The sequence below is a fragment of the Hibiscus syriacus genome, unplaced genomic scaffold, assembly GCF_006381635.1.
Source record: "Hibiscus syriacus cultivar Baekdansim isolate YM2019G1 unplaced genomic scaffold, ASM638163v2 tig00110482_pilon, whole genome shotgun sequence".
Taxonomy (NCBI): Eukaryota; Viridiplantae; Streptophyta; class Magnoliopsida; order Malvales; family Malvaceae; genus Hibiscus; species Hibiscus syriacus.
Genome location: NW_024062758.1, coordinates 1,851,279 through 1,873,833, shown reverse-complemented (window position 1 = coordinate 1,873,833; position 22,555 = coordinate 1,851,279). Strand labels below are relative to the sequence as shown.

Below are 22,555 nucleotides of genomic sequence, written 5' to 3'. Positions count from 1 at the left end.
ACAAGGTGTTGCAGTTGATGAGATTACTATATTGGCTGTCCTTCAAGCTTGTTGTTACACAGGGTTATGGCAAGAAGGGTTATGTATACTCAATGAAATGGAATCGAATTCCGGGATCACCTCGTCAGTTGAGCATTTTGCTTGTATGGTTGATCTTTTAGGGAGGGCCGGGCGTTTGTCGGAAGCAATGAATCTCATTAACGTCAGCCCTTTTCAGGATTCACCTCTACTATAGACGACACTGGTAAACATCTCTAAGTTGCAAGGGGATTTAGATTATGCCATGTTAGCTTCGGAAACCCTGCTAAACTTGACGCCCGAAGAAGCTGGTTCCTACATACTTGTTTCAAACATGTATGCTGGGTCCGGATTGCTAGATGAGGCGGCGAAAGTCAGAACAACCATGAAGGAGTTGAAGTTAAGTAAGGAAGCAGGTTGTAGTTGGATTGAAATTGATAATAAGGTCCATCGTTTTGTGGCGAGTGACAAGGATCATCCAGAAAGTAGAGAGATTTATGCCAAGTTGGATCAATTAATGAATGAAATCAGGTGGAATAATTGTGATGCCAATGGTCCTTATTTGATTGGGGAAGTTTATTAAATTTCTGGTGTTTTCCAACTTTTGGAAAATTTATTTGCTTGTAGTTACGGTTAGAATTAGGATGCCATCAATTTTACCAAATAACACAAGCATGGTTTTCAGAACCGGACCGATCAATGAACCGATCGTATTACCGGTTCAACCGGTCGAACCGGTTAGACCGATCGTAAGAACCGACCGACGTCATAATTATTTAAAAAAAATTAAATAAAAATACTAAAAACATTTAATAAAAAATAAAATAAAAATTAGGTTGAACCAGTTCACGGTCCGGTCCGATTCGAACGGTTCAAAATCGATTCGAACAGTTCCTTACGGTTCACTAGAACCGATTTAACCGGGGTAAAATGAATCGAACAAGACAATAGTTCCCGATTAAACCAATCGATCCAGTCCAATTTTCAAAACACTGCCTAGAAGTCATTTAGAGGCTCTCTGCACCCAACAAAACCGCCTTTTGTTCCGTCACTCCACAATAATAAATAAATATTAATAATAATAGTGGTGGTACCAAGATTGACACAATTCCATCTCTATTTGCCCCTACTTTCTCTAAAATTTCGTCTTTTTTGTGCATAGATACAATATCATCTCCAAATATACGAAAATTAAATAAAATACCCAAGTCGAGCATATCTTTTCTTTTTATTTTTTTATTTTAAATATTGATAAAATGATAGACTTTGAAGTTCATATGGAAAAGCCATAAAAAGACTATGACCATTGGCATAATTTTATTAACTTTTATGTTTGTTAACATTTCTGAATATGTTTGAAAATGTTCATAAACACTTGTACGCTAAATAAACATAACATAAATACTTTCAAAAATAAACAATACACTAAATGAGCCGAACATAAATACCTCAAAAACAAACACGAATCTAACCTTATTCGTTCAAGTTCGACTCGTTTACACCCAATTTAATCCACATCTAAAATTCAGATATGACCGATACTACTAATGAGTCGAGAAGGGAACATGGTAAAGTCGTTTAAAAATATCATCCACCACCGGTCAGATTTTACGCCAAAGTTAATTTCACACATCATACATTAAGAGACTGAAAATACTGATTACAAAGCCAAGCCAAGAATGATTTGCCTGTTAACATAACATAGTGCTCCTCCCTTCAACTTGGTCGAATGATCCTCCAGGCTCACACCAAGAAACATCGTCGACGAGATGAAACAAAAGCATGGAACGGTGAAACAATAGGAGTTCACAATCAGGAACTCCACAATACGAATAAAGAGTTGTAACAATAAAAAGGGATGATTGGAGAGATACTTCACCCCTTAGGGAGGTTCATTTGATTGTCAGGGCTCTGTGAGACACCCCATTTACCATGATTCTCTCATGTGGCTGTCTCGGACAGTCTCCTCCTTCCAATGTTTTATCTGAAAGTGAACGAGAGGTAGACAAATGAAACCCTTGATGATGCAGATAGTAGCTGTTGCTGTTTGAGAATGCTTGCTGCATGTTTGTTCCCTGAAGTTCAGATCCAGTAGCTTCTCTCAATGAGTTGTTGGCACGTTGTGATGAAAGATTTGAACTAACCTCACTGCTTTTGTCAGCCTTGGCTTTAGATGCATCACTTTCCGGCTTCTTCGTATTTAAGAACCGCCCCCCACATCCTCTTGCTCTTCTCATAGCATGTAAATGTCGAGACTCGTGAAGGTAGGGCTTAAAAACACGACAAATAGACACATAGAGCCTCATAAATGCACGTGAAATACAAATAATGAAGAAACAAGTAGACCACATTCTTGCCTGAAAAGAGATTTCCCTTGCACTAGGATGTAGTAATACGTGCAAAGAAAGATTTTTCACACGTATGGTACTACCTCAATTATCAATCTCATGATAACAATACGTGCATATGCATTATTTTCATGCTATATTTTGTTGGAACAACGATTTCCCAGTTTGAAATAGCAAAGAAACTATCATTCTTCATAACGGATATTGGTATCATTAACCATCTCATTCAAGAGAACTTAAAAACTTGAATGAACAAGTACGAAAATAAATTGAAACTCAGTTGAATAATGAACTTAGTGGAATAAGTGAAAACAAACTTTACACTTAGTTTGACAGCTATAATATATTGTCGAACAACCAGCTTCAAGTAAAGGCTTGAACATTAAGATAGAATACAATGACAATGTATTCTCTTGAAATATATAACGTTCAAGTATCTGCTTACATCATCATGCCTTTGAAATCTCTCTTCTACACTCTGCTTCAACGATAATCTCTCTGCTCTTTATGACATGGACATGCATCACTCGAGGAATTAGATAGTCTTTTGGTCTCAACAATTATCATATGAGAAACTTTTGTATCTTAGACGAGTAATGGTACTTTATCGCTTCTAAACTATTATTATTAATAAAAGCCTGATGTTTTCATCATTTCATAAGTATCACACTGTGAGATTTTGGTATCACTGATCCACCAGTTCTAGTCTCCTTGCTGTCCATCAATGCTCACGGTAAATATTGGAACATTTTCTCACTTTTCACAAAACTCGAACTGCTCAGTGTTTTCCTATTTTCCTACTTTATGCAAGTTTTAATCTCAATAAGACACACAAAACTCCATGCCACCAGATTATCACATTAATTCATTTATCACATGCAAAAGGAACACGGTTGAGATTGTGACATACTTGCCTTAGAACTTTAACCATGAAATTGCAAATGCCAATATGCCATGCAAAATCAAAATATATTCTCAAGCATCACGTACAACGAAGAATAGAATCTACACCTACATTATAGTACTAACCAACTGTATTCCAATGCAAAACATTCGTGATAATCGATTACTTATATGTAAGTGCTTATATTTAGACCAAAAAAATACCTTTCGAGATTTGGTTACTTTCTTCTCCAGCTCAGCTTTTGCACGTGACTGCCTTCGTCTCAAAATCCCATGATATTGCTTAGCATTCACATAAACAGGCTCCTCTGCTACTTCAAGAGGCAACGCCATTCTAGCAGGATACACACCAAGACTATGGGCATTTACCTGAAATGATATTTCAATAATTTTCAAAAATATTCATTATTATATTTTAATAGCATATTCAACTTCTAAGAAAAAAAAATTCTATGGCATGAATACATAAAAAAACTTGCATAATTACTTTCTATATCATAATCAATGATAAGATAATTTTCAATGTACACATTACCTGGTGTTACTAGTAATCTTAAATCCGAGTTTACTTTTTGCACTGTTTCCATTGACAACCCTACCTTGAGAAGTGAATGTTCGACAAATGGTGTTTTCTTTTTAACCATCATTTTAGACAACGGCATGGATATTCTATTATTTATTAGTAACATATCATGCAAGTGATATTATGAACCAAATACAAAAGCCTTCCACATTCTATATCAAGAGATACCAAACCATATTTTAGTGTTAGATTTTGAAACTTCTGATGGAAAAAAAGATTTTTTTCATTTCACTTATTACCTTTCAATTTGCCATGCCACTGGGATAATAATAAATACAAGAAAGTATTACTTCTAATTCTTTTGATGAGGTATAGAGTGAGAATTTGTCCATAAAATGGATAAGTTATCAAACCATTGCATCACCATTTCGAGGGTTTAAAGAATGGTAAAGTTTTTATTGCTCGAGACATGGTATTCATGCAAGCAAGGTGCATAACTCGAGCAGTCTTACTGAAAAAAATCCACTTTGGGAGTGTTTTTTCTATGATTATTTACCTACTCCGACTCAATTTTTCTCGACATACTCATGTTTGAATCATATTCAGACATGAATATGATGATTTAACCTACCAAGAGACCTCCAATACATGAAAAAAAACTGAGAATACCTATGTCGAACACATTGGTGTTGTACACTCAAACCCACGTACAAGTAGCTTAAGTCATTTACATTGCCTTAGAACCCTATCTATTCATACTATTAAAAAGACACATTGGTGTTTTATATTTTTTGCCTCAAATTAAGGGGCAGGAACAATCCATGCACGCGAACCCAATTCAAAACCTTAAAACGAGAAATCCTTTGCTGTTTTACTACCTTTTTTCAACTCTTATGAAACCTTGTACAAGGATGATGATGATGGGAAAAAATAGCAAGGCTCGTATACATGCATATGCTTTTACAGTCTAAAACTAAAATGCTGTGACCCTTTATTTTTCTCGAGTCACACATGTCCGGTGCGTATGCAAGCATAGGTATGGAGATATGATCCTCCAAAATAAATGGAAAAACTTCAAGTGGGCTTGAGTTGAAATTACACGTGTCAGGCACACACTGGTATTTGACAAGACTGACACACAAAAACATGTCAAAAACAAGCTCGAGTCTAAAAAAATTAAATGGAGATACAGCCATCTTAGGAGCAAATAATTTTTAGGCAGTCAAAAGGTTAATATACCCATACAAAACCAAACAATTAGGAACATAAAAAATATTTAAGGTGAATAGTGGACTGCATAAACCCATACCAAAGATTGAGGTACATAAGGAGGCACTACTCCCCCATAATATGGATCAGCATATGGATAGGAAGGACATGCCTGCAAGACAGTTTTCCTCTTAGAATTCAATCATTGCACCATTCGAGTAAATATCTATGATGGCCTCAACCTAAAATACGAAAGGTGGACATATAGGTTTTTTATCCAATAGTTATAATTGAAGCAAAAGATAATTTAACCATTGGATGAAATACTATTCGTCTTTCCACCTTTCTATCCTTCCTATCAAATCAAACCCACAAATGATAAATCCAACAGTTAAATATAATATGCTATGCCAATTGATCTTCAAAATTATATGCGTTCTCCCAAGAGAGGAAGAGAAAATTTACAATTGAGGGGCCAACAAGCTCCAGCTGGATTGGTGGTGGTACATAGTCACCCATTGTCGGACGTATAACAGGTATAGTATGTTGTAAATATGATTGTTCATTGCCACATTTTCCATCTGTTCATAAAAGAAAAATCAACATTAGCTTTGCAGCATATCAACATGATATGTGAAAATGGAATGCAAGTTAACAATTGTTAAAGTACAACAGTAACTAAGAAAAGACAAAAAGTTCATTGCCTAGAAAACGAAGAGAGTCGTTATTGCTGTTTGGTTATGGTATAGCAATGTTAGTTGAATGAATGCAATTCAACTCCAATCAGAATTTTGATAGGATCAATGCCCTTCCATGGTCTCATTGAAATCTGCCTTGAGACTACATCAGTTACACAATCAAGTCTTTTAAATCTCATGACTGCAACTCAAGTACAATAATGAGTTGAATATCATGCCTTGAAAATTATTGCATTCAAGTATTACGCCTTCCTTACTTCAAATTAAAAACTGATCATTTGATTTTTGAAGGCAAAGTATGCATGTTGCACGGATCTACATGCAGGTAAGAGCACACAGTCACCAAGTAAATAAAAATTTAGATTATGGGCTGCTTTTGCTTTTATGCAAACATTTTGAAATATTATCCTTCCAAAGTTGATATGCCTGCCACAATCTTAGCCATCACTGGTTAGAGAAAGAGGAACTGTGGAGTTAAGAAGTCAAATTATTACCCAAAGTTACCAATGTGTTTGATTCCAATGCAACAATTGCAATATAATGTCATGCAAATTATGGTCAACTTCAGCGAACATCATTTTAATAAAACGAGCTGATTGAAAATGTTATGTTAATTACTAAAGAAAAAATAAATATTATTATTTTAGGAGACATCAGTTTTATTATCATGAGGAGTCAAATTATTATTAGTCTGAGAGAGATTAGGAAACAGTTATTCAGCGAACATCATTTTAATAAAACGAGCTGATTGAAAATGTTATGTTAATTACTAAAGAAAAAATAAATATTATTATTTTAGGAGACATCAGTTTTATTATCATGAGGAGTCAAATTATTATTAGTCTGAGAGAGATTAGGAAACAGTTAATTTTTAATAGGTGTTTGATGAAAGATCAACAAAAAAGGGTAAATGAGGTTATCCTTATTAGGAATCCATATGAAAAATATAGGAGCAGGTGATGGTACCCAAGTGTTCGATGATATGTCCAACGAAGAACCTGGTGACATTGAGAAGTTTGAAGCATCAAATGGAAACAATTGTATGGCAAAGATTGAGGACAAAACTGTGAAGTCATAAGAACAACAACCAAATGAGAGCCAAGTGGTGATTTTCTAAGCACGAAGGATTGCAATATGACACCTTATGTTAGCAGACCCTTGTCTCCAGTTGTTGGGATTGCATATAGCGGAATCATAGCCAAACTTTTCTCATTAAAAATTCTGGATGTTAGCGTAAAAATTGAAGGGGGTTATCTCAAAGGTGTTCACAAATGAAACTAAGATGGTAAAGGTCCAAGACCCTTATCGGTTTCAACCTTTAGTAATGGAATGGTTTTTCAAAGTTCATCACAACTTCGAGCTTGAGGACAAGCTCTTTTCCGGGAAGGAATTAATGTTATGTTAATTACTTTAGGGGGAAAAAATAAATATTATTATTTTATAAGAGGTCAATTTTTTCATTAGAAGTCAAATTATTATTATTATTTTGAGAGTTATTAGCAGACAGTTTTTTTATATAAATTATTAGCAGGCAGTTGTTTATTATTAGTAGGAGTCCTTTTTATTTTGTTTATCCTTTTAGTTCAAGTTATGTAACCTCTATTTAAAGAGGCTACTTGGCATGAATAAAATGTAGGTCAGATTTTATCAATAAACCTCAAAGATCTTGGTCTCTCTTAAAGCAATCTAAAATTCAAGGTACAGAGCCAACATTTTTATTGCACACTTAATGTCGATGATCTAAGATAGCAGTTCAGGATCACTCACATGAAGCAAACCCATTGAATAAAACAGGCTGTGCGTTACCTGGATGCGGCAACATAGTCAAAGGCATTCCTTTACTAGAGCAAAGCTTCTCATCAGTCCCAACCGTGCTTGGAGATTCAGGTGTCTTGGCCCCTAGATCTACATTTGGGTGTTTGGACGGAGATAAGCTACTCTTGCTTTCTCCTAAAACGCCCGATAAGATAGAATCCTGTCGTGTGCTGCACCACCAAGGTTGAACCCGAATTGTCTGTGGTTTATTGTTATGTGCATTGGATTCTGGATGGTTTGTACCATCTGGTTTTCGGTGCATGCTTCCGTAGTCTAAAATCTATGGTCCCCAACCTACAGCTTGGTTATGCAAAACGTAGCTATTAATAGACACAAGAAAAGCATATCATAATTAGCATTACATGTATATATACATATGTCTATCCTCGAACAATTAGCTAGGACATTCATGAGAAAATGCATATAAAATCAATCACAAATACACAGGGAAAAATAAAACATCACACCCTTCAAGAGGCATAGATTGAAGCAGCCAATGCTCAACATTACATGAGAAAAATTGATCTCACAGAACATACCATATAAAGATTACTGAGGATACAAAAAAAAAATTAGATGCAGAACATAATGGGAAAATATAAAAATAAAATTGATTTTTCTTTTTTTTCTATATGCATGTATTTTCTCTCTCTCTCTCTTTTTCTCTCTCAGTTATTATTATAAACAAATTAGAAGAACTAAACATGCATATAACAGCAATTATTGATGAGCTCATTTGGGGCATAAACCCAAAACAAATCAAAGGACCATATTACAATTAGAGTTGCAAATTGGCTACAATACTATACTTCTTGTTGCTTTTATTCTCAAGAAACATGCTCTAAACTATCAAAAAGATATAAATAAAAATAAAAAAAACTCAATTTAGCTTCATAAACAAGTCAATTAATGACTAATAGCTTCATACTACCCAACTTTTTTGTATTTCTTTAACACTACTTTCATATATTATGGATCATACTTAGGCTTATACCCAAATTCGGGTGAGTGTTGGAAATATTTGTCCAACATGAATATGATAAAAAAATTCAAGTTTTTCTGTACACGAAGGATCATATTCTCGTACCGCTGAATGTGTCGTACATAGATACCTTAGAGAAAATTAAGAGTTTGAGTAACATAACTCTTCAAATAAGACCCTAATTAAGTAATAGGCTTTGATAAGATACTATACAATTAGCTTAGCTACTTTAGCTAGGCTAACAGAGTACCCAATATTTTTCATCAAAGTTCCATTTTATAGTCGCCTTTGGTATTTTGTTGTGTTATTTTCCTAAAAAATTGCTACAAACAAAATTAGAAAAAAAAATCACAAAAATAATCCAAGAATGAATAATTAATGGACGAAAATATAACACTAAATTAACATAAGCAATCATATATATTGTTCTGCAAAAAGATTAAATGTCTGATATGGAATCCATCTAAATAGTAATCAAATCAGCTCCGAAAATTCATCTATATTAATAATGATCTTACATTAAATCCGCAATATATAACTAAAAAAATCAAGAAAAACTAAATTTAGCAAGAACATTAACAATCGTAAAAGACCAGACACATCATATCATCATCCATAAGCTTACATACATGCATGCATGCACATACATAGCTTGAATTATGATCCTCAATAAACTTTCTAGCTCAAAAAATTCCATAAATAGTAATGAAAACAAATATATCGATGAAAAAACCAACAAAAAATCACTCAAATGAAACAAATCACCGTAAACAAACGAGAAAAAAAACAATACAAGCAATAAAACAAGAAAGAAAATCGAAACCCCTTAAATCAACCAAAGAACAATAGAAATACTACTTTTTATATAAAAAAATAAATTAAAAAATGAAGAGGAAGTGAGAAAGAACTTACGGAGAGTATAACTCGAAAATAACAATAAATCTTGAGGTTTTCGTTCTGAACTTTCAAAACGAAGAAGATATTATATGCCACAGTGTAGTAGGAAGTGTGGTGGAGCAACGAAACCGAAAATAAATATATTAAAGCCGAAATGATTTTTTATTTCTTTTTAAAACAAAATTGGAGGTCGTCGTTTTCGGCGATTTTCCCAAAAAAAATTCACCCTTATCCACTAAATTTTCCAGTCAGTCACTATTTAAATTATATTTTTTTTATCTAACACCTTTTGTTAAACGTGTAAAACACTTAGGTGTTAATTTTATAAATATTTTTAAAATGATATCTAATATATAATTAATTTTTATTAGAGTGATATTTGTATAAAACTATCAACTTTATTTATTTATTTTTTGTGTGTGAAAAAAAAATTCTACATTAAAAACTTTAAATATTCTTTTACAAATTATTTTATAACTCGATAAATTTTGATTTTTGTATGAAAATACACAATACGTATAAATTAGTATAGGAAAACTTTAACGATAAGTATTTTAAAATATGAATAATCTTATAAAAGTTTTATAACTAGTATTTCTTTTTCAAAATGATGATGATGATAAATATTTTATAATTTAAAAAATTATAAAATTTTATATATTTTTGAAAAAAATTGAATTTATATTCTTTTTGTATTGAATTTTATTGAATTTTAATTCATTTTATTGTATTTTATTGATTTTTTAAAAAAATGAATAATAATTCATTTGATCTATCAATTGTAAGATTTTTGCATTAAATTACAGAATACATATAATCTAGTATAAGAAAACTTTGAGGGTATGTATTTTAAAATATGAATAATTTTATAAAAGTTTTATAACTAGTATTTCTTTTTCAAATTGATGATGATGATAAATATTTTATAATTTAAAAGAATTATAAATTTTATATTTTTTTTAAAAAAAAATGATTTTTAAAATTAATTGTTTTAAAATATAAAAAAATATTAAAATAAACTTTTAAAATTAATAATGTTTATTCATTTTTAATAAAATTAAAATTTAATATTTATTTAATATTTTTAAAAATTAATATTAAAAAGAATATTTAAAATAAAGAGGTAATATTGTTTTAGCTTTATATTCTTTTTTATTGAATTTTATTCAATTTTAAATTTTTATTGTATTTTTATTGATTTTAAAAAAAATGAATAATAATTCATTTGATATATAAATGGTAATTAAAAGTATAAAAATACAATAAAAAATTAAAAGTGAATAAAATTCAATAAAAAAATATAAAGTTAATTTTTTTTCAAAAATATATAAAATTTATAATTTTTAAAATTAAAAATATTTATTATCATCATCATTTTGAAAAAGAAATAATAGTTATAAAACTTTTATAAAATTATTCATATTTTATTAAAAGTGAATAAAATTCAATAAAAAATAAAGTTAATTTTTTTTCAAAAATATATAAAATTTATAATTTTTAAAATTAAAAATATTTATTATCATCATCATTTTGAAAAAGAAATAATAGTTATAAAACTTTTATAAAATTATTCATATTTTAAAATACTTACCCTCAAAGATTTCCTATACTATATTATACGTATTATTTAATTTCATGCAAAAAAATTAAAATTTATCTAGTTATAAAATAATTTGTAAAAGAATATTTAAAGATTTTAATGTATAAATTTCTTTTTCTCACACACAAAATAAATAAATAAATAAAGTTGATGTTTTTACATAAATATCACTTTAAAAAAAATTAATTACATATTAGACATCATTTTAAAAATATTTACAAAATTAACATCTGAATTTTTTACACGTTTACCAAGGCGCATTTTAGGGACGCGCCTTACCCACGTGACGTCAGATTAACATAAAGGGTCGTGCCTTACTGAAAATGATGTTAAATCAAAATTGCCTGACAGGAAAATTAGTGGGTAAGGATGTTTTTTTTAAAAAAATCGCCGTCGTTTTCCTTCTCTCCCTTAAAAGAGTTTTTATTTTATTAATGAGAAAATAACCTCAGTGACCAAAAATACCTTATAATATACGATTTTAACCAACTTTTTTTTGATTTGCCAAAATGACCAACTAAATCGCAATGCGATCGATAATTCGCAACGCGATCTCTGATATCGCAAATCAGTTTCCAGATTCGCAACGCGATTCTGACTATCGCATTGCGATTTTCCAAATTCGCATTGCGATTTTCCAAATTCGCGTTGCGATTTTCCTAATTTGCAATGCGAATACGTAAATCACAATGCGAATACGTAAATCGCAATGCGAATACGTAAATCGCAATGCGAATATGTAAATCGCAATGCAAATCTGACTATCGCAATGCGATTTACATAGCGCCATTCGTATCCAACGCGTATTTTTTTTCAAATTCCAAACACGAATATATTAATATATCGGAACACTGAACCGTCCACAGTATATCCCGTAATCGCAACTCATAACCTAAAACCCTAAATCACAACTCAGTCTCATCTCCATCTCTCACTCTCTAAGGCGACATCCGTCCCCATCTCCGACGAAATCAGTCCCCATCTCCGACGATATCAGTCTCCATCTCCGGCGAAATCATTCACAGACAGAAATGGAAAATCAACCAAATCAATCACCGAGTGTTAGTTTTTTTAATTATTTTTATTTTGAAATTTTTGCATTATTATTAGGTTTTTCATATTGAAATTGATGATAAGTTTACTGGTGTTTTCAATAATAGATTAACCATTTCACTTAGATTGCTTATTATATTCATTCGATTGCTGTCAATACTGCTAAACTATTTAGTCTTTAACCCTGTGAAGTTAGTATTTGTCTTTGTTTTGTCTTTTGGTTGAAGTAATGCAATCCATTCAATTTCTTCAATTTTATTTGAAACCGAGAATGACTATCGCAATGCGATTCTGTCGTTGTGATTTTCATTTCGCGTTGCGATTCTTGCGTTGCGATAGTCAAATTCGCGTTGCGATAGTCATTTTCGTGTTGCGATTTTCATTTTCGTGTTGCGATTTAAAGTTTCAGAAACTATTATTCTTCTGCAAATTGAAACTTAAATGAATTGCATTACTTTAACCAAAAAACAAATACTAAATTCACAGTGTTGCAAATTTAAGTTTGAAGAATAAACTACTATTCTTTATGTTTATTGTTCATATCTTCACAGTGTAGTTTTTGGTATATCTAAATTGGTATGTTTATTGTTTTTGCAGACTTTTATTCGGCTCAATTGACCTTAAGAAATAAAGTAAGCCTGGCCAAAACAATTGCGTCGAAGCTTTCACCTACACAAAGAAAAATATTTGAGGATACTTGCTTCGGGCCATGACTGAAAGTACAACATCCATGTGGAGATGCTATGTTGACCCATCTGTTTCTTCAAACCATGACTAGCTCTACCATATACAACGTCGTGATGAAGAGATATGGTTTTGATTTTCCACAGCGTATACGTGTTTTGGGCGGGAGAAGTTTTGCTTAATCACCGGTCTACGCTTCGGACACGATGATGTAGATCGGTACACTAGACATATTACCCGTCTATCATGGTTTTCCCGGGTTTTTCCTGAGCTGTCACCGGTCTACGCTTCGGACACGATGATGTAGATCGGTATCCGTGGAAGACTTGATGAGATTATTAAATAAGAAAGATGGTTTTACTCGGATGGATAACGTCGATGTTGTCCGAGTATGCCTTCTAATACTTTTGCAAGCCGGCTTTTTAGGGATAGAGGCCCGACAACCTATTCCTAATGATCTAATTAAATTGGTAGAGGACCTAAATGCATGGAACCTGTTTCTGTGGGGTTCGTATCTATGGAGAGCTACATGGAATAAGTTGTCGTCTGCCTTTAATGATCGGAAAAGTTTACGTGGCGATGGTTCCAAATACACTTTGTCAGGCTTTATTTGGGCCTTTAAGGTAATAATTTTTATATAATGTTTCCAAAATTATAATTAATTCTTTAACAATTACTAATGTTTGTTATTATATTGTTTGTAGATTTAGATATTTGAGGCCTTTCCCGCCATGCAGACATATGCATTAAAAACTTCTAATGATATTCCTAGGGCTATTTCCTGGAAGAGGAAACGGTCCTTGCAGCAATGGGAAGATTTACTACTGTATACTACAATAATAATGTAATTAACACAAATACTACCATATGTTTATAAACAAGTTATTACTAGTACACTTTTAACTTTGTTTGAGCTTTTATATTGTTAGGAGGCCACACTCTATACAGAGGCTGACACCCACGGAAGCTGAGCTTGACACTAATTGGTGGCAAGCTAGTAACTTTTTTTATGGCACGGATGATGAGCAGCCACTACTTCGAGAGCCATCACCTCACCCAGAGCCATCACCTGATCGACCCGAATATACACCTCCATAACGAGAGTCATCACCTATTCTGTCACATCATCGAGCCTCTTCTCCACCATCACCTCATAATAGGCGACCGGCAAAGATACCACGACGTTTATCTCTATGTTCTCCACCTCCACGGGATAAGTTAGGGGAGTTACGTAATGAGGTCAATGCCTTGCGTGAGGAGGTCGATACTTTACGCGATGACAATGGTGCATGGCGTGTTGAGGTGTCTACTTTACGTGGTGAGGTAGCAGCTCTACGTGATTTTGTAGCATCGTTGCAGAATAAGGTTCATACTCTACGCAACGAGGTAAGTTTAATATTTTTCATATTTAACTTGATGATAAATTACTCGTAATTTCACTTAGATTGCTTAGTAAATTCATTCGTTGCTGCCAATACTGTTTAACTGTTTATTCTTTAACCATGTGAAGTAGTATTTGTTTTTGGTTGTCTTTTGGTTGAAGTAATGCAATCCATTCAAGTTCAATTTGCAGAAGAATAGTTTATTATCGCAATGCGAAATGACTATCGCAACGCGAAAAGACTATCGCAACGAGAGAATCGCAATGCGAAATGAAAATCGCAACAATAAAATCGCAACAATAAAATCGCAACGCGAAAATGACTATCGCAATGCGAAAATGACTATCGCAATGCGAAAATGACTATCGCAATGCGAATTTGACTATCGCAACGAAAGAATCGCAATGCGAAATGAAATCGCATTGCGATTCTCTCGTTGCGATAGTTAAATTCGCATTGCGATAGTCAATTCGCATTGCGATAGTTATTTTCGCATTGCGATAGTCATTTCTCATTGCGAAGTCATTTTCGCGTTGCGATTTTAAGTTTCAGATTCTATTCTCTTCTGCAAATTGAAACTTGAATGAATTGCATTACTTCAACCAAAAGATAAATATAACTTCACAGTGTTGAAAATTTAAGTTTTCAGAATAAACTACTACTTTATATTGTCATTGAACCTGCACTAAACCTATATTGTCCTTTTAAATGTTATATAAGTGCTTACTTCGGAATGTTATCTGATGCATTTTGTGACATGATAATAATGACTTGGGAATACCGTGCAAGTTTGAAATATATTTATCTTTGTTTTCACTGTTAATATCATGTCTGTTTATTTACTGATTATGTATTTTTATTTTTAGCGGCCCGCTAAGGTGGATGCTCTACGTCGGGTTTTTCTTGCAAGTCGGAGTTCACGCATCAGACGGCGTGCACGTGCCATTACGTCTCCGTTCACCCCAATAGTGCGAAAAATCCGTAAGAAAAAGCCCGACTCACCTGTCATCGTTCAAGAGGCCTCCCCTATCGTTCAAGAGGCCCCTATCATCCCTCAAGAGTCCCCTCCCACCGTTCAAGAGGCCACTGTCTTCGTTGAAGAGGTCCCTCCCAACATTCTAGAGCCCGATTCACACGGCGTAATATATCAAATTATTGAGAAGCCCCCTCACGTGCCGGACATGATGGATGTCTGTTGGCTTTCGTATAAGTTACCGGCCAGTACCATTCCGGCAGATGAAGTGGAGAGGAAACAACTACCGGAAACAATTCTGGATAATACCCTTTGGGCTAAGACCGCAGTTGATTTTTATCTACATGAGCGGAGCCAAGGGTGTTACGCTGATATATACAAACTCAGCGATGATATGCATTTGTTGATTGAACGGTCTTGGTGGGGTGTATTATTAGGGGTTGAAGACAACGACTATTTCGATGGGGGTAAGTCTTATATTTCTTCTTATATTTCAGTTTAATTAAATTTTTTTAAAATTTATGTAATTCACTAATATATGTCTTTTTTTGTAAAACAGCATATTGATGCATAGGTGACACATCTTCTAATTGTAAGGAAATTGAAGAAAAATATAAAAAAAACGCGATATACAATTATGCCGACGTCTTTTCACGTAGTTTACTTGAAGAATCAACGACATTAATCATATGTGTTGGCTAATGGACAAGCTAAACTTTATCCTGCATGGTGGGAGGTCGATAAGGTTAGTATATTTGTTTAAATATTTTAAAGGTATTCATAAATAAGTGCGCAATTTGAATTATTACATTTCGATGCAGGTGTTTATCCCTGTTCTGGACCGTACTCATTGGCTTCTCGTCGAGCTTCAGCTCCCATCCCTAAAGATAATAGTATATGATCGCATGATAAATTACATATCATTGTCTGATTTGAGAGATATTATTAAGGGATGGAGCTCTCATTTGGCTAAAGTCTTGGATGCAATTAATTATTGGACTAAGTCTGGAAACAAGAAGCCAAAGAAGTTCAATGTTACAGTTATCAGAGACGAGACCGCGCCACAACAAACGAAGGAAGCCAGAGGGGATTGTGGTCCTCTCGTATGCATGTGCTTGGAGCGTTTGACGACAGGAAGTACACAGTTTCTACCTCCCACTGATAAAGATAGAGGTACAGTAGGCTTGTGGTTTCGGCATTTTATGGCTAGAGCGATATATGCGAGACGCTGTCTACCTGCATTCGCGTTATGAAAGTGTCCATAAACAATGTGTAAGTCAAATGCAAGTGTTGTTAAACATATATATACTCTTTTTGGTTTGAAAATGTTTGGTTAAGTAGCTAGAATTCAATAATTTGCTGTTTGTAGGTTTTAGATGTGTAGAAAGTGTTGTTGATTCAATGTTTGGTTTCTGCAGGTTAATCCTGAAGTGAGCTACGTGAAATGGATGTATGGGTGCAAAAGTTGATTCAATAATTGATGAGGAAATAATTCATTATTATTTTTTTATTGTTTAATTGATTTGTAAAAGATGATTTGTAAATGTTGATTTGTTTAATTGATGTGTACATAATTATTATTTGTGCTTGTTTAATTGATTGAAATGTAATAATTGATTTGTTGATTTCAATCTGCATTATGTTGAATGCAAAACAGACTATCGCAACGCGGAAATGAAAATCTCAACAAGAGAATCGCAATGCGAAAATGAAAATCGCAACGCGAAACTAAATTCGCGTTGCGATTTTCATTTTCGCATTGCGATTCACTCGTTGCGACTTTCATTTCGCATTGCGATTCTCTCATTGTGATAGTCAATTCCGCGTTGCGATAGTCAATTCCGCGTTGCGATAGTCATTTCCGTGTTGCGATAGTCATATTCGAGTTGCGATTTCCGTGATGCGATAGTCAAATGAATGTCTAATAAGTGATAACAACTGAACATATCATAGCAATGTTCAAACTCAAGTTACTAATACATGCCTAACTGAAAATGTTAAAAGTTCACACATAATATACACATAATACAACATTTGCATTTAAAAATCACCTAAGTTAACAGTCCCAAAAGGTGAAGCCGGTTGTGATTGGGATTTTGATGAGGATCCATATTTTGGTAGAGGAAAAGATGATTGTGATGGCACTGGTGATCCACATGTCAACCTTGTATGACCACTTTCCTTGCACCGACTACATGTCGATCTCTTATTCTCTTCACCCTTAGACGGTATACGATCGTGACTTTTTGGTCGGCCAGGTAGCCTTCTGTCCATGGCTGGTGGCAAAACTGTTTGTAAGTCATCTGGTATGTCCCACTCATAAGGATGTGGAATAGGGTAGACAATCTCGACATAAGTCTGTCGATATACTTCTGTAGTGTAGCAATCCATAGCGTATGCGCTTGAATCATCTTGGTTTAGATGAAGAGAAACTTTTATAACATGGCCACACGAATAACCAGATGTTTACCATTTCATACAACTACACGTCTTTGCATTTAGATCGACAAGCCCATTTAAGTTATTATCCAGTACTTCAAACAAAGTGTTTGAACATGGTTCAACTCTCCATGACGTTGACTTCACAACACGTTTCGTTATCTTTTTTTTCAGTCCATGGTGTAACACGATGTTCCAATGTTCCTGTAAATTTAATAAATAATACTTAGTAAATATATGATAAGTTACGAATTTAAAGAAATAATACATGCATGGTTTCTTTTCTTGTAGTACCACTGTTGAATAGAGGCTCGAAAAAACTCCATTAACATAGTAATGGGTAATTTCCGGGAATGACGACTTAGAGCGTTGATTGATTCTGCACTATTAGACGTCATGAAACTATATCTTGCTCCAAGTTGATGTACTCTTGACCATCTTTCAAACCCGACATCTTCTAGTGTTTGAGCACACTGAGGCAAAACACGTCTTAAACAATTTATATGCTTATTAAAATCCACTTCCCGATAAGCTTTTACACCATTCCAGTATGTCCATTTGTGATTTTTTATACCAACAGACCTTGATTTTAGATTTCTATACAAATGAACACCACAAAAGTCCATGAAAAGCATTTGGGAAACACCTTCTAACAGCGTTGTCAATTGAGTTTGCCCTATCGGATATGATTGTCAGATTGCTAATAGGACCTATGCAATCCCTAAGATGCCCCATAAACCATGTCCATGAATCAGAGGTTTCAGATTTGTCAACCCCGTAAGCTATTGGCAGTATCCCATTGTTAGCATCCATGGCTACTGCTAATAAGTTTACTCCAAGGTATCGACCTTTTAAATGTGCTCCGTCAACTATAATAACTGGGCGCATGCAAGTAATAAACGAACGAATCTACAAAATCATATACACAAGAAATATAATCATTTAAATGTGAAATGCATGTAACTAACAAAAATGAGTCAACAAAATTATATTGATTTACTAACCGCAACACCAATAGCGATAAACAGCAACTCAAAGCGTCCATCTCTATCTGTTTTGATATGAGTTACCGACCCAGAATTTTTCAGCTTTAAATTGTGACAATAAGCCGGCAGTTGGGCAAACGATACTTCTGGCATTCATTTGGCTCTCCAATTCCAAGGCATAACATTTGGCTCTCCAAGCTTGAGAATATGAGATACTAATCTTGAACCGAGCATTCATGTCAGTCATAATTTCATGTCCCCGATATACCCTGCCATTCAAAAACATTAACTCATCCAGAAAACCACCCAACACCTTTTTGTTTGCCTGTCTATGGTGAGGAAAAACTTGGATTCTTGAACATGTATGTTTATCAATAAAAGTCCTAACTTGAAACATTTTTTCAATCTTTTATCCTCTTTGCAATCATACGCCACGTACAGGTTTTGTCAATCATACACCTTGTTTTGAAACAATCTTTGCTTGATTTGTTAACTTTTAGTTGATAGCCATCTTCCACACATTTCGTATACAAAGCTATCTTCAAGTCTTCCTTTGTATCAAAGCAATCATCTTTCTTGATACGAATAATTTTTGTGTAACAATCAACTGCTATCTTTACCAACTCTTCTTCCGGTATCTGAAGTAATTCTGGCATATTCCAGTTATACTCCCGTGGCATTTTCTTCGGGGACTTTTCTTTGGGGATTTCTTCTTCTTCTTCTTATTCTTCTTCTTCAGGGTTATATGAATTACAGAATGGATGTTCAACATGTTCATTTACAGTCGTAACTTCCTCCTCATTATCATCAACAACATCTTCCTTGGCAACGGCTGTTTCATCATCAAAATTCGGGTATTGACCAATATCAAAATCATTACACGCATGGTCTGTTTCTTCTTCTGAAAAATCATCAAAATCCGAGTATTAACCAAGATCAAAGTCCGGGTATTGACCAAGATCAAATTTCAAATACTGACTAGTACTCACAATTTTTTCTGTTGGCTCATCATCGTCTAACTGGTCAATACGAAAACTGGAATTTGGTGCTGAAAGTTGATTGGGTTTTGGATTAGGGAAATGTTTTGGGTTTTGAGATTGTGTTTGGTATTGGAAATGTGGTGAAACAATATTTACTTGGTGATGAAATTGTGGTGGAACCATTAAATTTTGAGCACCATAAACTAGGGTTGAAAAACTTAGTTGATTACTACCAGCTACTGACCCAACTTCACTACTTCTAGGTTCAACAACATACAATGTAACATCATCACTTGAAACACTAATGTAAGCAATGAATCGTTCAACATCTTCATTGTCGGTTAACAAATAAACTTTACCATTTCTCTGATAAGATAGCCTAAATCCACTTAGGGGTTCTAAATTCAATTTATTTGCAACACATAACATTAGAGTTTCATAAGTTAACTTTTTTAATGACAGTTTTAGTTGAAGATTCATGGGTAAAAGCATATATTGTAAAACACCATGAATATTCTCCCATGACCCTCCAAAACACAAATCTATCCAAACATGATCAACATTAGATGATTTTATTATTGTAAATTAATTTACTAAACAAACGAGCTGCGAAACTAAAATATGTTGCCGGATGGGGAAGGATGTCGTTGGATATAGGAACGGATGTCGCTGGAGAGAGTGATAGATGGAGATGGAATGAGTTGCGATTTAGGGATTTAGGTTATGAGTTGTTGCTGCTGCGTAGTTATATACCCAAAACATTTGTGTTGCGAAACTAAAACTTGTTGCGATACCGGAGATCACGTTGCGAATTATCGATCGCATTGCGATTTAGTTGGTCATTTTGACAAATTTAAAACGTTGATTAAAATCATATATTATAATATATTTTTGGTCAATTAGATTATTTTTTCTTTATTAATTTGGTTCAGTTGACGGGAGGAGGACCAGCTCCGTTTAAACGGCTTGATGACGTCTATGTCCCCTCTCCTTTTAGAATGACGATATCATCCTTCTCAAGTCGCAACAACAAAAGTGTACGGTGTTCTTTATGTTTTTTCCTTAATTTTTTATTTCCCTTTTTTTCTTACCTAACTTTCATATTTTTCCATACCCACCCTTGACTTTCCTTTTTTTTTGTTTTAAAATATTATATTCTCAAATCTTTTCTAAATAAAGAATAAACCTCGCATGTTTTGTGTGCAAGATAAAGGTTATGAACTTAAAAAAAAAAAAGGATATGAACTTATATTTTCAATTTAGGGTCAGTTAGACCTAGACACATATAATTTAAATAATTGAAAATATATTATATTTAAAACTAATTATAAAAATATTAAATTAGATTTATACTTTTGAAATATTTTATTATAATTTAATATAAATGCATTACCTGAGTTTAAATGGAAAAAAAACTGGTTAGAATTGATCTTCATTAGATCTATACAAACTTTTCAATTAAATTATTTTCATTAGTTATTTAATTGAAAGCCTTTTTTATATAAAATAAATAAAAATGGATAAGGAGAGATGGAAATCAGTGGATTTGATGCCAATAAGGAAAAAAGGTGGACACCTGTCCCACTGGCTTCCACAAGATTAAGAAAAGAAGAACGTTGACACATGGGACCCACACACCACCATTAAGAGCCACGTGGTCCACGCCATCAGTTTGAAACAGCTCAAACGCCGTTAACCTGTCGTGGCGTTAGGTGGCAAGCGAGCAAGAAACGACAAAAGCACGGATCTCCGTGAGGGTGACCGTAAAGGGCACGTGTCCCCGAATGAATTATAAGCCGCCCCTAAACCCACTGCAACGGCGCCACGTCCGAAGCAGTAGAAACTTTGGGAAAGTAGAGAGGGACAGCTCATCCGTGGCCGTGAACGACCAGTTAGTTCCTCTCTTCTTTTTTTTATTTAAAGAAAAAAAATCAGGGACCCGTCTGATAATGATAAAGTTTGTGTTTTTCAGTATTTTTTTTACTTTAGTTTCAAGTTAGCATTTATTGGAATGGAATCTCATACAAGTATTTTCTGTTAATAAAATATATTGTGATTCAAAATTATAATGCTCTACTTAGGCCCATTGGATTTTCGACCCCATTCTTAATTCCGATCCAATTATAACTACCACGCAGTGCTTTGGAGACTTTTTACCAAAAAAAAACACACCAAAGAATCAATAATTATATGTTAACACCTATTGATCAAATTTTACCGACCTAACACTCATTTGTTAATCTAGATGGAAGGCGCGGGTCACCAAACGTATTTTCCTGAGTTTTCGTCCGAGCAAACACCACACGGGCAAAGTGTAGATCACCATTCACGTCTTCTGGTAAAACTGACACGTGGCGGATGGTGCGGATCACCATTCGCGCCTTTCATAAATACCCCCAACCATCTATCGCTCTCCCTTAATTACCACCTATTATCCCCCTATAAATACAACCTCATACAACTCTCAAACCACAAAAAAACACTCATTTTTACTTTTATCATTCCTTCTAACAAGTTTCAAGTGGGTTCTGTTATTGTTTTTAAAGGATAAAATTATTTTTATTATATTATAATCATTAAATAGTTTATTACTTTATTACATTTTACTGTGCTAATTTTGTTTATGTTTTACAGTTATAAATTAGAAGGCGGGTTGCTGTATTTAGATATGAATCATATCTCGAGTCATTTTGTCCATACAGTAACAATTTTAAATTAGTTTATATTAATTATTGTGAATGTTTTATTTTTTTTTTTTAGTATTAGTTTATATTTTAATTTGTATACTATTTATATTAATTAGGAGAATTATTGTATATTAGATTCATTTATTCGTAACACTAAGTTAGAGATACTGAATCATGTCTTATTTTATTTAGCCAAGACTGGATTTGGTTACATAGCTAAATATGAAGGACATTGTAACCTTGAATCTAACCTTATTTTTGCACTGGTTGAGAAGTGAAGACTAGAGACACACACATTCCATTTACCGTGTGAGGAGTGCACTATTATGTTGGAGGATGTTTCCTTATATTTAGGGCTTCCAGTAGATAGGGATGTCA

General features: G+C 33.6%; 1 protein-coding gene across 1 annotated transcript; it reads right to left on the bottom strand.

The window, feature by feature from the left end:
• Positions 1 to 1,617: 1,617 nt before the first annotated feature.
• LOC120129019 (nuclear transcription factor Y subunit A-1-like) lies at positions 1,618 to 9,550 on the bottom strand. The gene is made up of 6 exons (XM_039146622.1): positions 9,410 to 9,550; positions 7,506 to 7,812; positions 5,467 to 5,582; positions 5,102 to 5,173; positions 3,474 to 3,638; positions 1,618 to 2,288 (listed from the first exon to the last, which is right to left on the bottom strand). Exons 2-6 carry the CDS (start codon positions 7,774 to 7,776, stop codon positions 1,911 to 1,913), a joined length of 1,002 nt encoding a protein of 333 aa, XP_039002553.1. The 5' UTR covers positions 7,777 to 7,812; positions 9,410 to 9,550; the 3' UTR covers positions 1,618 to 1,910.
• Positions 9,551 to 22,555: the final 13,005 nt, after the last annotated feature.

Bases quoted from the DNA above. Each gene is read 5' to 3' on its own strand.
- LOC120129019 (XM_039146622.1), bottom strand. From the start codon at position 7,776: ATGCACCGAAAACCAGATGGTACAAACCATCCAGAATCCAATGCACAT. The intron at 5,174-5,466 runs GTAAATTTTCTC...ACTGTCTTGCAG, and splicing joins AGCTTGTTGGCCCCTCAATT to GCATGTCCTTCCTATCCATA. The intron at 2,289-3,473 runs GTATTTTTTTGG...CGTGTTTTTAAG, and splicing joins AAGTAACCAAATCTCGAAAG to CCCTACCTTCACGAGTCTCG.